At 37.1% G+C, this 16,379-nt stretch overlaps 1 protein-coding gene across 5 annotated transcripts in view; it reads right to left on the reverse strand.

The window, feature by feature from the left end:
- LOC18438550 (adenylate kinase family protein) overlaps window positions 1-16,379 on the reverse strand; it is a 61,141-nt gene that overhangs the window by 9,875 nt on the left and 34,887 nt on the right. For all 5 annotated transcript variants that reach the window (XR_016045675.1, XM_011626765.3, XM_088853477.1 and 2 more), the window contains 5 exons: window positions 5,948-5,983; window positions 5,777-5,857; window positions 5,531-5,669; window positions 657-736; window positions 485-550 (listed from right to left, as the gene is read on the reverse strand). Coding sequence is in view for 4 of the 5 variants with exons in the window: in XM_011626765.3 (XP_011625067.1) it covers window positions 485-550; window positions 657-736; window positions 5,531-5,669; window positions 5,777-5,857; window positions 5,948-5,983 (402 nt within the window). In the remaining variant the exon portion in view is untranslated. The remainder of the gene's footprint in view (window positions 1-484; window positions 551-656; window positions 737-5,530; window positions 5,670-5,776; window positions 5,858-5,947; window positions 5,984-16,379) is intronic.

Here is a 16,379-nt window from a genome sequence, read left to right on the forward strand (position 1 = left end):
TTTGGAATTAGGATGGCATTTTTTCATTTTAAGGGTTAAGTAATATGCAGTTGGGTGAGAGTCCTTGTAGAAAATTCGTTAACTTAACCATTTTAAGATTTGTATCGAAGTAGCAATAAATTAACAGCAGCATTAGAGTTCTTTCAAAATTCCATACCCTACATGGAAAATCTACATTGACGCAGAATTACTATTCCAAATGGTACCCAAACATAGGAAAGGGGCTGGGATCGTGGTGGTAGCATGCCCACACCCAGTTACCACATTGTGGTATCCATTCCTACCGTTGACACCCCTAATTAACACCTTCAAAAATGTAACTCCCAATCTATTGAAAAAACTGGTAGGGGCCTGTAAAAAAAAAAAAAAAAAAAGGGTATCAAAACAGTCAATATGACTAGAAAGTTAGATATCCTACTAGGTTACCATGTAGAAAGATAGAATGTCTAATTGCGAGAAAGATAGAAATAACAATTCAACAAACCTTAAGACGGGGATTGACAAGTATAACAGGGCGGTTACCAGCAGCATCAGTCATAGCTTTTAGATCCTGCACATTAAGTTGGGGAGAATGGAGAAACATAATAACAGATCAAATGGAAACAATATGTAAGAAAAGTTCAATGCATAGAGCAAATTTTTGCATTTTTACTCACATCAATTATACAGTTACCAACAGCATTCTGTGGAGAAACTAAAATGAATATATCATCTTGCTCATTGACGTCTTTGGCACCTAGAAATCAATTAAGATAAAAATATTAACAAAATCCCAGACTAATTGACCAAACTTTAGCTCTTTAGCCTAGTTCATAAAAAGTACCCTGAATCTGTAGAATCTGTAGCAGTGAAATGTACAATTTTATCAAGAATATGAGAATAGATGATACAATATTTCTGGATCACTCACCTTGCAAAATGAAATTATAAAGAAATATTACAGAAAGCCCATGTATACATCAATATAAATCTAAAGCTTCAATTCTTCTATCCACTTTGACACTTTAAACCATAGATGGTATGTGCACAACTTCAAAACATTTGTAGAATGTTGTGTAAAGTAACTTACATAATAACATGCTAAAAAACTGTAGATGCAAAAGATTTACAATATTTCCTAGAAAGAAATTTGAAGATAGCAATATGTTTGATCAATAAGATTAGGGACTGTATATTATGAGATCATTTACCTTTGGTACATAGGGGTTACAATTACCTATAACCATCCAATGTGAAATCTGATGGCTTAGGTGTCATAAAGCTCAAAAACATTTCTTTTGAACTTTGTAGCTAGTCAATATAATAAATGCAACCGCCCAATTTCACATCTAATGGTCAAGACTAATTGTGACCTCATCATCATCATCATCATTGTCAAAACCTTTTCTCAAGTAATTGGGATCGGCTACATGAATCATGGTCCACCATTCTACTCTATTAAGGGTCAACCCTCAGTGAGGCCATAAGTCCCCATATCTTTTCTCACTACTTCCAACCATATCCTTTGGGCCTACCCCATACCCTTTTGAGCCTACCACTTGAACTAACTCGCACATCCTAATAGGTACTATACTAGGTTTGCACAGCACATGGCTAGCTCACGCAAGTCTACTCTCTCATCTTATCGCCTATTGGTGCTACAACTAAATTCTCCTAAATGTATTTATTTTGAATTTTATCCTTTCTTGCCTTGCCACTCATCCGTCTCAAAATCCTCACCTCAGCTACACTCATTCTATGTGCATGTTGTTTCTTGACTGCCCAACATTCCGTCCCCTAAAGCAAATCCTGTCTCATAGCCGTCCTATAGAACTTGTCCTTCAGCTTCATTAGTATGGGCGAACTCATTGTGACCTCCATGTACTAAATATAAATGGTTTCATTGTATAATTTTCCATAAGATATTCAGGAATTGAAAATTGTCAAGCACATCATACTCATTACCTAAAAGTTTGTTTTTTCATAAAAGAAAAGAGATCCAAACAACGACATGAGTGTGTTTCTTTAATACTAAAAGAAATTCAACACTAATTTCTGAAAGAATCAGCACAGTTTGTATTAACATCACCACATATGACAATGTTTTAGACATACATAAGGTGGAAAAAGTTCTAACCTTGATGATTTTAAATGAGATTCAACACGAATAAATGCTACTACCTAGTATGGAAACTGTGGTTATTCAGGAAGAAAGCTATTTTTGAGATTGGTCCTCCACATTTACAACAAGTATTCACAAAAATGAGAGTATAAGTTGTGATGAAGTTAGTATTATTATTATTATTTCTCTTTAGGAGACTAAAATTGGGTTTGGAGTTACTAGATCATTTATTTTTCTCTCTCAGGGTATTTGTATCTTTTTTTTCTTGCAAAGAACTGAGGGGTATAGTTGGACGTTTAACTTTGAAGAGATAGAGGACTAGAATTTAATTGTGATTAAGTTTCTTAAGGAGCAAGTTAGGTTTCTGGATTTCCTTTTATAAATATGGTTAAGTTTCAACAAGGAAGAGAAAAAAAGAAGAAGAATTAATCTTTGGGCTTTATGAAAAACGTTTTTGGGGTGGACTCCCTAGCAGACCTAGAGAGATGATCAAATCACTCCTTTGGGGTTGGACTTCCTTGCAAACCCAAGGAGAGGATATATTGTCTTGCCCTTTTAAAATGTTTATTTTTCTTGTTCCTTTCGTTCCCTACTTCAATTGGTATCTAACCCTTGAGATACATACATAACGATGCCATAAAAAACATTTAATGATCCACTGATGGAGCACTTGGATCATAACTCAAGAATGCTAAAGAAGACTTCATAGAAAGCGATGCCAAAATAATGTAAGAGCTACTACAAGATCTACTAAACAGATTGCAACATGTGCAACACAAATATGAAAAGGATGGAGATAAAAAATTGCCCCCTAATTAAAGTAACAACCAAACACTACTATAGGCTCCGACAATAGATAATGAAGAACCCATCAAACCAATCAAAAGATATGAAATACAAGCCATTAAAGGCAAGAAAGATTTTAGGAGTCATTGCAAATTTCACGGACTTCCATATGAAGTTCCAAAGTAAATAGTCTATTATTTGGCAAAATATGATGCAAGGAGTGCCAAGACAAATGGTGGGACCACATCACCAATTATTGGAGATGCCTGAGAAGGATGCGATGGATTTCACACACTCAAGGTTGAGCTTCTCCCAACCCCAGGAAAATGATGCAGTTAGTTTATATTTTGTAAATAAAATTTTTTTAAGAGATTAAAATTAAGTTTGGGGTTATTTCTCTTTTACTTTTTATCTTAGAGTATTGGCGTATATTTGTAGAGAATTGAGGGGTAGATTTGGAATTTGATTTTGAAAAGATGAATGGCTATGATTTAGTGGTGATTAAATTTCTTAAGTTAGGTTTTAGGTTATCTTCTATAAAAATGTAGGTTTGGACAAGAAAGAAAAGAAGAATTAAGTTTGGGTCTTTTGAAAAGAATTTTTAGGATGGACCCTCCACAGACTAGAGAGATGGTCAAAACTCTCAACCTTTAGGGTGGACTCCCAACACACCCAAAGAGGATGAACCCTCCTGCAGAACTAGAGAGATGGTCAAATCTCTCAACCTTTGGGGTGGACACCCTGCATACCCAAAGAGAGAGTATAATTATGTTTTTAATTTTCTGGTTTGTTTTATTTTTCCTTTCTCACTCTTCCCTACTTTAAGTTGTCACAAATTGATATAAGCATCATGAACTGTCCCATAATAAAACCAGTTGCTCCTAACACCTCCTTCTCGGTTCCTTCTTCCATAACCCGAGCTCAGAGAAGGAAGAGGTAAGAGGGTCCTATAGAGAATGTGGTAAGAAATCCATAGTAGAGGCCGACCACAACGATCGAATTTATTATCTTCATGCATAAGGATAACAGATTACCTAGAGGAAAAGATTTCAAAATCATCACAAACCCCCTTTATTCTTTTGTTAGCCACTCTACAATTCAATTATGCAGCTGCAACAAGTGTTGTCGTGTCCTATCCACTGATCGTAACACCGACATCAATTTTTTCCCTTGATTAATAACGGAGCTTTGCAGCATTTTATCCACACCCATATTGCCCATATACCTAAATTTTGGAAAAAAGGAGATTCCAAATCGAGGAAAAATGGGCTCACTAAAAACATCTAATTTTAAATTTTGTTTAAGTTGAAAATTATCCTATTGGTGAGGATGGTCAAGGGCCAAGAAGCAATAGTAGTCTGTACATGACCAAGAACAAATACAAAAGGCACTCCTAATTAACCAAGCCAACAATCTGATTATAAATATCTTGAATTTGGTAATCCACAGGAAAAATGATATGGTAAAAATTATCATAAAAGGTCATCACAATTGTCACAGATCATTATCACAACAATCATTTGAGTCTTAGAAGGTAACCATTGTCCTGATGGCCTCGTCTATTTTGTAATTGAGACACATTCAAATTATAAAACTAAAGACCCATGAAATTGATGACCCCAATGGTAAAGAGTTTTACCATTTCTGGGTTTAGCTCTGGAATATTATTTAGTATTTTTGGTTAAGAGTTTGCAAAGAACGGGTTGGGACTATTAGTGAAGAAAGACTTCAGTTTTAACCTCTTGTGTCATCCAAGTTACATAATCCTACGTAAAGGCTTATTCTTTTATTTTCTATATGGGTGTATACAACCCAATTTAACCTAGCAACACCAAAATGCATTATTCTAACTGTCAGTAATTAGATATCAATTTAATAATTCGAATGCAGAAAAATGTTTGGATGCATATATGTATGCATGAAACATGACAAACGGAATGCCTATTTTTATACGTATTTTGATGATCCCTCCAAAATAACAAATTAAATAAAACACCTAACAGCAAAATATGCAAGTACACACAATATAGAAGTGCTGATCTTATAAACTATCATGTTGCTTCAACATCACCAAAATAACAAATTCCTCATTCCATTTCTAGAATGATTGCAATCTCATATTCTATGTAACTCAGTGACTAAAGAGAACAAAGCAAATGACCACTATTAAATTTGTTGTACAAAAATATGCATGTCTGCTTTAAGACTTATTTGCATAACGAGCCAACCATTCTTAACTCTAAATATGGTCCTTCTTTAAATCATTGCGCAAAGTTTTGAGGTAACATGTAGATTGAAGCAGATACATTATGAAAGGAAATGCAATTAAAATGACGTTTAAGTGATTTGCAACTCGCTCGTAATGGCAATAATAATCATCTCATATGCTCCATTGGAATTTACATAAGTTAAACTAATTTACCGTTAATGTGATTGAAAATTGCTGAGCATGTGTAGAGACTAGTAATTGTTTCGAAGGATCATGAAAGGAAATAACAAGATATCAAGAACAACTGGCAAATGTGAAGACTAAGTACTGAGGGCCATCCTAAATATCAGTTTTAGAATTACTTCCAATGCACCATGTTTTTGTTTCTAGTATTTTTCTCCTTAATAAAGGCACAATGTAGTAACTAGCTCTACCTATAGATCCAATACTGACAAAGCTTCCTAGTGCGCCATGTTCACCCCAATCCATGAACTCCAAGATCTTTCGAGTTCCAGCAAGTTGCAAAGGCATCCCAGAAAGAGCACCTTCACCCATGGAACCTTGAACACAAACCTGAGGAGGAAATGACCACTTGATACTCTACCATTTTCTCCCACTTTCTTAGGTTAGAGATAGAAAATTCCAATATAGAGAAAGACAACACCACAATATGAAGCTACCTTTACACGCTTTCCATCATCAGCAAATGAGAGCGCAAGAGTTCGGACTAGTTCCATTAGCGTGCCAATTCTGTAAACATCCTGAATCAAAGACCATTAAAATTCTAACTCTCAATAATAGAAGAAAAAGACTGTAGTAGCAATAAAATCAAGAAAAAGAATGAGATTTACCATTTCTGGGTTTAGCTCTGGAATATTATTCTCCACCTAGCACATTGGAATGGAAATGAAGATCAAACCACAACATAGCAGACAATCATATAGCTCCAAAACCTAAAAGTTTCACAAACTGAGACCTTGGCAATACAAGCATCCAAATAAAAAAAAGTAATGCAACATTAAAACTCTAAAAATACCATAACTTGGAAACTTGGATAACACGAGGACCATTCTACAATGATGCAGCTTATCATGGTCTATTAGTTTCAAAGGAATTTTATCCAAGGGAAAAGATCCCACATTAAGATCCAAAGAGAGACATAAGAGAACTGGTAGATCATCAAGTTCATTGTACTAGGGCTAGGATTTGACAAGAGATGCAAAAAGAAAAAGTGAAGAAAAAATCATGCTTAGACGAAATAAGATGACAATTAAGATGTTTAAGATATAAAAAGCGATATCAAATGGGAACTTCACAACTGCATAAATAGAATATCACTAATGGGCTTAAATGCCTAAATACATTTCAAATTGTTGCCAATGGCACAAACGGAAGACCATTCTGACCTCAAAACAGAGACATGCCAGTTAGAGATATGGCACTCAATATAAATCCATTAACACTCGATACCATGATGAATTCTCTATAGCCGCAAACAAAAGGCGGCAATTTTACAATTTGATATCAAAGATCCTCTTTTATGTGGGTATTCACATTAGAAAGTCTGTCATCAATTGCTAGCACTCCGGTATGATAAGGTGAGAGTTTCAAGGTCTGCACATTAAAATATAAAGCAGTCATGCAGGCCATGAAGAGTTGAATGGGTAATGATAGAGTCAAGCTGACTGTTTAATTTATAAATTTAGGAAGAAAGTCCCACTACTACGTCAGTTTATTCTGGCTATTTTCACAACTATGTAATGATATCGAGAATCCTACACAACTCAAGAAACACCTTATGATACTAAATTTATGGACTCCAATTGTTGAGATATTTTCTCAGCATTGAAGTTTCCCACCCAATAAGGAACACCTTATTTTGCAAAGGAAACATGTTAAGGACTTGCAGAAGAAAATGTGGAAAATGGGATCAAGACCTGTGGAGACTCCTATTGAGCATAATCACAACTAGATCAAGAGCAGTTGTTGAAGAATCTACGAACATACCAGCGATAGGTTCCACATCACATCTAACTACCAATCACTAGACCAGATCTCCTCGCTTGCATGCCACATGAAGGATGTTGTAGTATCTTAAGTCATTTTCCTTCTAAAGAATATAGTTTTCAACACATGGGCATCCTCATGTTTCAGCTTGTTTAATGTAAACTGGGCAAGCTCATACATTAGCCTCCCAAAATGAAACTTTCTAGACAACCTACCCCCAACAAAGTTTCTTTAAGCAACTTTTTCCCTAAATTGAACTTTTCTAAAAAATGCCCCCCAAAGTAAAAAATGTCATATTTTTTTGACGAAAATGCCCAGTGTCGGACCGCCACTATTTTGTGCCAGACCGCATGCCCAAAGTGCTGGACCACCCCTATTTTGTGTCGGACCACATGCATTTCAAAAGCCCAAAGTGTCGGACCGCCCCCATTTTGTGCCGGATCGCATGCCCAAAGTGTCGAACCGCCTCTATTTTATGCTGGACCGCATGCTTTTCAGAAGCAAAGTGCCGAATCGCCCCCATTTTGTGTCGGACTGCATGCCCAATGTGCCAGACCGCCCCTATTTTGTGCCAGAACGCATGCTTTCCAGAAGCAAAGTGTCGGACCACCCCCCTTTTGTGCTGGACCGCATGCTTTCCATAGGGTATTTTGGTCTTCATTTTATCTTTATTTTATCTTTTTATGACTTGGGGTGTATTTGTTAGGAAAGTTAAATTTGGGGTAAAAAGTGAAAAAAAGTTTGGTTGGGGGTAAGTTGCATAGAAAGTCTATTCTTGGGGGTTATTTATAATTTTGCCTTGATTTACGGTTCAAAGGGATCGAGATCGGCAAATATTGTTTGCCGAGACTCAAACTAAGCTTAACGAGCTAGGCCAATCGAGTTACAAAACCCTAAATGCCTAGGCCTAGAGCACAACCGATAAGGGTTAGCAGGTTATCCCTTGATGAGGTCAGAGTTGCCTAGGGTGGTGAGCCAAGAGATTGTGTGATCCTTGTATGTGATTTGGGGGCCTGTAGGGACGAGGGCCAAAGCCTCATCTTAAATCATCAGACGGCATGTACACATGATAGCCGTATCAGGAAGCAAATCACCATTGAGGGTGATACGTGTACATGTGCGAGAGATAAACCCTATATGCACCATTTGAATTGTGTGTACACAGGTCTATGTGACCTACGACTTGTCTCTAGGGGAGAACTTGTAATCCATAGACTAGGATTGTGTCCCCTCACCTGTTGGCTGACTTTGGTAGCCCAATCATGAATCCCTAGTGGACTGTGGGTCATGGAAACTACTGGGTCAATTTGAGAAAGTGGGTGTAGTTTATAGTCCTCAATAAAAGATGCAGAACTTCAGTAATTTGGAACATTTCCCACTTTGCACATGGACATAGGCTAGACATCTGAAGATCCTCAGCATAAAGTAGTCTACCGGCTTTCCTGTCCACATCTCCTCTGAAATTTTGCAATCAATCGCTTTAGATGGTGACCTATTAACGATGAAACATGCCATGTTAACTGCTTCTGCCTATAAACTTTTCTTCAAATCTGCATTCAATCTCATACTACGAGCTCTTTCCAAAAGAGTCTTGTTCATCCTCTCAACCACACCATTTTACTGAGAGTATCTGATGTGGTAAAGTGACGTACAATCCCCTCTTGTTTACAGAATTCTTGAAATTCCCTAGACTTGTACATCCCTCCATTATCTGATCTCAAGCATTTCAGTTTCTTTCCTGTCTTCCTTTCTACCTCTGCTTTCCATTGTTTAAACTTCGTGAATGCTTCACTTTTGTGTTTCATGAAGTAAATCCAGACCTTTCTTGAGTAATCGTCAATGAAGGTAATGAAGTATTATGCCCCATCCTTGGATTTGATTGGTGAAGGCCCCTATACATCAGTGTGTACATAGTCTAGTATATCCTTGCTCGTATGAATTGCAGTCTTGAATCTAATCTTGCACAGTTTACCGAAAACATAATACTTACAGAAATCCGGTTTATAGGCTCTGACACCCTTCAACAATTTTTTTTTATGAAGTTTCATCATACCTCGTTCACTCAGATGCCCTAAACGCATATGCCACAGATTTGTGTCATCTGTGTTGGACTCAATATCTGTGGTTACAGAAGCTCCATCTGTAACTGGATTCCCTATCAACCTGTATAGGTTCCCAATCATCTGACCTTTCATGACAACCATAGATCCCTTACTAACTTTAAAGACTCCACCTGTTGTTGTATACTTGCAACCATTCAAATCAAGAGCCTCTAGAGATATTAAGTTTTTCTTTAATTATGGGACGTGCCTCACATCTGATAAGGTTCGTACTATCCCATCAAACATCTTGATTTTGATAGTTCCTATTCCAATGGTCTTGCATACTGCATCGTTTCCCATTAGAACAGACTCTAAGTCTAAGCAATGCATCTTTCTAGGTTTTGAGAAGGGAGTAAAGGCATTCAAGCTTTGGGATCCTACTTCACATAAGGTTGTGCTTAGCAGGAATGTTGTGTTTGATGAATCTCACATGGTGAAGTCAATCAACATGCAAGATAACAAAGTGCAAGTAGATGAAAGTGATGAAGAAAAATCAACGGTCCAGGAGGAGCTAGAAGAGTCTGAAACACCAGAAGAGGAAAAATCATCTAGCAGCATACCAGAACAGCAGCAATCACATGGTGAACCCTACAGTTTGGCAAAAGGCAGAACGAAGCGTATTCACAAAGCCCCTGTGAGATACGGCTTTGAAGACATGGTAGCCTTTACTCTAACAGTTGGTGCTGGGGAAATCAACTCATCCGAAGATGCTCTAAGTGATGCACAAAGTGATAAATGGATGACTGCCATGATGGAGGAGATGGAGTCTCTGAAAAAGAACAAGACTTGGGAGCTTGTCAAGAGGCCCAAGGGAAGGAAAGTGATTGGGGGCAAGTGGATCTTTCAAAAGAAAGAGGCAGCAACAGAAAAAGAATGTGAGAGATTCAAGGCTAGGCTCGCAGCAAAGGGCTTCGCTCAGAAGGAGGGAGTGGACTACAATGAAATATTCTCTCCGGTTGTCAAGCACACTTTAATAAGGATATTACTTGTTTTAGTAACCATGTTTGATTTGGAGCTAGAACAGCTTGACGTGAAGACAACGTTTCTTTATGGCGATTTGGAGGAACAAATCTTTAAGGAGCAACCTGAAGGCTTCAAGGTGCATGGAAAGGAATATTAAGTTTGCTTGCCCAAGAGATCGCTTTATGGTCTTAAGCAATCTCCCAGGCAGTGGTATAAGCGCTTCGACTCTTTCATGGTGCGGATTGGCTATTCAAGAAGTGAGTATGATTGTTGTGTTTATTTTAAAATTCTTAATGATAATTCCCTTATTCTCTTGATGCTTTATGTTGACGACATGCTCATCGCTGTCAAGAATGCATGTGACATAACTTCTCTCAAGTCTATGTTAAGTTTTGAGTTTAATATGAAGGATCTAGGGGCTGCTAATTGGATCCTTGGTACCGAGATTCATAGAGATAGAAGTGTAGGTGAACTCTAGGTAACTCAAAACATGTATGTTGAAAAGGTGCTGAAGCTTTTCAACATAGAAAAGGCCAAGTCAGTTAGCACTCTATTGGCGAGTCACTTTAAGTTATCTGAACGGCAGTGTCCCAATACGGATGAGGAGATAGAGTAGATGTCTCTGGTGCCCTATATTAGCGCAGTCGGAAGCCTCATGTATGCTATGGTTTGTAGCAGGCCGAATTTATCTCATGCTGTTAGTGTTGTCAGTCGATACATGAGTAATCTTGGAAGGAAGCATTGGAATGCTATTAAGTGGATTTTTAGATATCTGAGCGCGACGTCAAATCTCGAAATTATGTTCAGCAGGAAGATAAGCTCTATAGAATTGGTGGGTTATGTCAATTCCGAGTATGCTAGTGATTTAGAAAAGCGAAGGTCTACTACAGGGTATGTCTTCACACTAGCAGGTAGACTTATTTCATGGAAGGCAATGCTTCAACCCATGATTGCCTTGTCTACGACAGAGGCAGAGTACATGACAGCAGTTGAGGTTGCAAAGGAGGCGATCTGGTTGACTGATTTGGCTCGTGAGTTGGGGGTGGAGCAAGAAGGTACTGTATTGCATTGTGATAGTCAGAGTGCCATAAATCTTGCAAAGAATCAAGTGTTTCATACAATGACAAAACACGTTGATGTGAGATATCACAAGATCAGGAAGCTTGTGTCAGAAATAATCATTCACCTAAAGAAAATTCATACGAATGACAACCCTGCAGATATGCTTACAAAGCCGGTCACCACGGAGAAGTTCAATGTCTCTCATTGTTGAGAGTGAGAGAAGCACCCATGGCAGGTGGGGGTGCAATAGCGTACCTTTATGGAGGTACGGGGATGAAGGAATCTTCAGGGTGGTTCGACAAAATTCAAGCCAAGGAAGAGATTGTTGAGGATTGATGTCTTGTATTCTGAGGAAATATATCTGTCAAGGTTCGGATATATCTGTACATGGGATTCGATATATCTGGAACTTGATATATATATCTGTACAAAGGTATTTCAATAATTTGTACCATCTATCTAGGACTCGATATATATCGTTGCGATTGGATGTTCATCCAAAGTAAGGGGTTAAGGGAAAAATGCAGATCTCTTTGTAATTAGATTAAAAAAAAAAACAGAGAGGCGTGAGGAAGAGAGCGAATTGTAACCCTATTCTCTATTGCCAGTAAAGAAGCTTTAATCTCCCGTGGACGTAGGCACATTGCCGAACCACGTATATCTTTGAGTAGTGGTTGATTGTTTATTTCTTTTGTGTTTGTTTCTTCTTTCTTTTTTTTCGTGGATTGCTTTGCGTTTCTACACCCTGAGGCCAATCGATGAACACCACGATCCACAAGAATCGACTACGCTCTAATACCACCTGACACAGTATAAAATTAACCTGCAAATACCACACGACAAATTAACCGCGTTTTAGAGAGAGAAATAAAAATCGTGAAGGAAATCAGGAGAAGAAAGAACAAAGCGTGTAGATAACAGTATTCCGGTACGGGCCCACAAGCACAAGAGAAGAAACAATACCCACGAAGGACTCTATCTATGATCTCAAAAGATGAATTTTTTTTCATTAACAAAATTCCATCCCCCTTACAATTTGGGCGCTTCCTTTCTTTTATACATTTCCAACTTTCTAAAACTTCCTATAGAAAAGGAAATGTTAATCTCAATAGGTGCTTTACATATCACCAAACCAATTAGCCAAAAAAATCATGTAAGCCTTGTCCTTATCCCAAAAGATAAGGAAAAAATTATTCATACCCAAATCATCTAGTCCTATTTTTTCTAAAGATAAGTCTTCAAAATAAATGTAACCTCCAATAATTTTAAAAGAAAGCTTACTACAGATTAAGACTAAATCTTGAGATAAATTCCTAACTTGCAACAAAACTTTCTAAAAACGGACTTTTAAATAATAAACCAAATATAAGCTTCCCTAAAAAAATAGACTCTATCAAACCAACCCAAAAATCCTATTTTTAATAATTAACCCTAATAAATAAAAATAAGAATTCTACTCAAACTCTAAAATAAATTAACAAAAATAAAATTAAAATTGGTAGCATCCAAATTTTGATCTGCATCACCGGGCATGCGCCAAGTCCACGACATGGCTGGCTTCACGTGGCTTTGTTGCCCCTTTTCCCCTTATTGTTTGTTTTCTTTTTCCTTTGGGTATATTAGGCCTGGTATCGTCCTAAACAGGTCAGCTCCGTGCTTGGACCAAGGCCATTCAGCCTAGCCCAGTTGACCCGAGCTTAGGATGGCCCTATGGGGACCCAGGCTAGGCTCGGGTCAGAGCTGTCTCGGCCCATTGCTAGCCCTACCTCTACCAGTGTTTAAAACTTAGAGAGATGACTTTTGGACTTACTTGATCTATCACCTCGGTCTACTACTTGCCACATGGCTAGCATCTAAAATGAAAAAGGAAAAAATGTTGACTTGATGAGTCCTTATCAAGTCTTGTGAAATCGACGAGTAATGTAGAAAGGAAAGGTGGGAAACCAGATCCACTTTTTCTCGAACCTCAAACAAGTAAAAATCAGCAATAATGGATAAACAATATGGCTGTATATCAAGTCAAGAAAAGAACTTTCTTATTTAATAAAATAAAATTCACTCCAATAACATAAGCATTCCATGATGTGACGTCCTACCCTTTATAAGCCTATAAAACCCTAAAATTAACTTGAGATCCTAGTAAAGAATTTAAGACTCTAAAATACCCCTAAACAATACTAAAGTTCTAATAATACCCTGTGAAGAATAACCTGTGAGCGGTACCCCTTAACAATAAACTAAATATTGGATATTAACGCCACAATATAATTCCTAGAAAATTAAACCTAGTGAACAAGTAAAATGTACACCCACATCAATGAAATTAAAAAAAATATAATTAAAATTTTCAATCACCCAACTCTTGATTTCCATCAACGAGTTGCCTAGGACTTAGTCACGTTCAGTGCAATCTTGTCCCTAGTGAACCCAAAAAGTATATTTTTGGTACCTAGTGGACAACTAATGTTGGGGTATATGGCCAGCAAACGCCTTGTGAGCATGTAAAACCTATGACTATAGTGATATTGTATTCTACTAGAAATGTGGTCCATGTGGGACCAGAGGGGCATGCTCTGTAGTTTTTGTTAACTCTCCTTTGTTGGGTGGTTTAAACCTGGTAAGGGAGCCCAAAATCCTTTAGCCCTAAGCATAAGTCACAACTGTGAGGGTTTGCATTTAGCCCCTGCTGAGGTTGGAGAGATGTCCAATGTAGATTAGTCAGGAGAATGTTGGTCTCTTCTGTGTGGTTAGTGACTTTTAAGGGCAAGGGCCAAAATCCTCAATATTACCACTGCATGGCATGTACATATGATAGCCGCATCTGTGGACGATGACCTGTTAGTGTAAGATGTGTACCTGTGTTGAAGAGAGGCGTCTTTCACCATTGCGATAATGTGCACATATCCATATGGATATGACTTGTCCTTAGGGGAACTTGTATTCTACAAACTAAATCCATGTTCCCTATATTTATTAGCCAATTTTGATAAACCAAGCATGAGCCCTTATGATACACTGCGGGTCATGGGCTTTATTGGGTTGGTTTGAAAAGATGGATGTGGACCACGAGAAAGCATATGTGGAGTGCCTTAGTTATTTCGTGTTACTTTGACCTGTTGGATCCAATTCTCTTTTAATTATGTTTAAATACCGTTTTAGAAATATAATTGATCACTAAAATGAATATAAATTGCATTAGATATATTATTTTTGCATCATAAATTTTGCAGAAAAATTTTGGCCACTTGAAAAATGAGGGGTCCACGTGTGGTGTGGGCCATGGGGCCCACAAGGGGTCTCCATGACCCATATGCCCCATTTTTGGAGAGTTCCTTCTCTTTCCCTCTTATATGATATTACTTAGTATTACATCATATTTTGTTTTATATATTGTGAGGGAAAGGGAGGAAGGTAGCCTATGAGATTTTGGAAAGTGTCTCCATACCTTTGAAATTTTTAATAAGAGAACTATATTGCTAAAAATTCATAATTTAAAAGAGAATGGGTTTAGGAAGGTAAGGGATAAGGACTTAGTTTAGGGAATGAATGACTGAGATTAAAAGCTTCTCTCATAGGTTACTGTAGATAAATGGTCTTGGTTGAATCTTAATAAAATGGAAAACCCTAGTTTTTGAGACACCATTATGGAATTAAGACATGGGAAATTCTAACCCAAGAGACACCCAAGTGACCTCTCTCTCTACCTCCCACGTTATTCTCTCTCTTGCCTTGTGGGGTGTCATACCCCACATAGAACAAGAATAGGTGGCACTCCCCATAGATGACAAGCCCTAGTCTTTCGTTCATCTAGTATGGTGTCATGTGATTTAGCTTATGGTATGTCTACGTGACATGAACTCTTGGGTTTTGCTCTCTCATCTGCCCCATTTAGTTTTGGTTTGCCATTAAAGATTCTAATATGAAGGACTTTTGAAAGGGATCTAGATCAGTGCGCCATCTAGCTAGGTGATCCGGAGTAGGGTGTGCCTAGGTCCTTTGGAGGTGATATGATGTATCTACTTCTGGTAAAGTGCTTCCATTGTTCTTGATTCATATTTGTATTGTATTTTCCTTATTTTTATGAATCAAAGATGTTTTATGCTAGCAAGCGAGGATCCTTAGATTATAGTCGTTTTGTTTTTTATTATTTCCTCATTTTAAGTGGCACTTGTAAGTAGGCACATCGGTGTAGTTGCTAAAATTTTTTATTTACACAAGCCGTGGATGACCAACATAGCCACCTTCAATGCGGGCCTAAAAAGGTCATTTTGGATTCTTTTAGTGTATCTCTTTCCAAATACTTTTTACTCATTTATTCTCTTGATCTCCAAAATTTTAGAAAAGGGAATATGACCATGTTTTATCAAAAAGTTTGGAATAGAATCTCCAATTTCTCTTGGATTTCTTACCCAAAACCCAACAAACTTTCTAGCCTTCTGAGCAAGATCTTGTTGTGATTTTAGAATCTTCTAGATGCATTTGGATTATTTACTGGTTGATCTACCACATGGATTGAAAAGTCGGTCAATTTAGGGCCTGTTTGAATGACAATTAATTTTATCTAAAATAAAACTTGTATACTCTGGATAATATTATCTTGTTTCGTACATATTTTGTATTATGTATAATCTTATATGCTTATTTGCTTTTTCAGTGATTTATATTTTCAGTTATTTCTTGCAAAAAAAATTGGATTTTCAAAAATTACTGTGAATAAAGTAAAAACTAATTTTCAAAAACATAAATTTATATATAAATCTACCTATAAGTTTATCCCAAATAACTTTATGATGGACAGTGCCAAACAAATATAATTTCTTATCTGGATTAGCTTTTTTGAAATAGAGAATTATCAATGAAAACAGGTGCATCCAAACAGAATTAATTAAGTAATTTATGATTTTGAATGTATTGTATAGTTAAGCAATGTTTGAATTTGAACTTGACTGTTTCCTTAAATAATGTATGATATTGAACTGTAATGTTTCAAATATAGATATCTTTAATTTTGGAAAGGCAAAAATTTAGGTATCTTGAACCACAAATGACCTAGTTTATGTCTATTGTTAGCTAGAACCCCATCATGGGGTCTTTTTTTTATTCCACATATTTTTGCAGTTTTTGTTTCTTCAGCAATTTTGGTTTGGAT

The sequence above is a fragment of the Amborella trichopoda genome, chromosome 12, assembly GCF_054954075.1.
Source record: "Amborella trichopoda isolate Santa Cruz 75 chromosome 12, AtrichopodaSantaCruz75HAP2 v2.0, whole genome shotgun sequence".
In the NCBI taxonomy this organism is placed as follows: domain Eukaryota; kingdom Viridiplantae; phylum Streptophyta; class Magnoliopsida; order Amborellales; family Amborellaceae; genus Amborella; species Amborella trichopoda.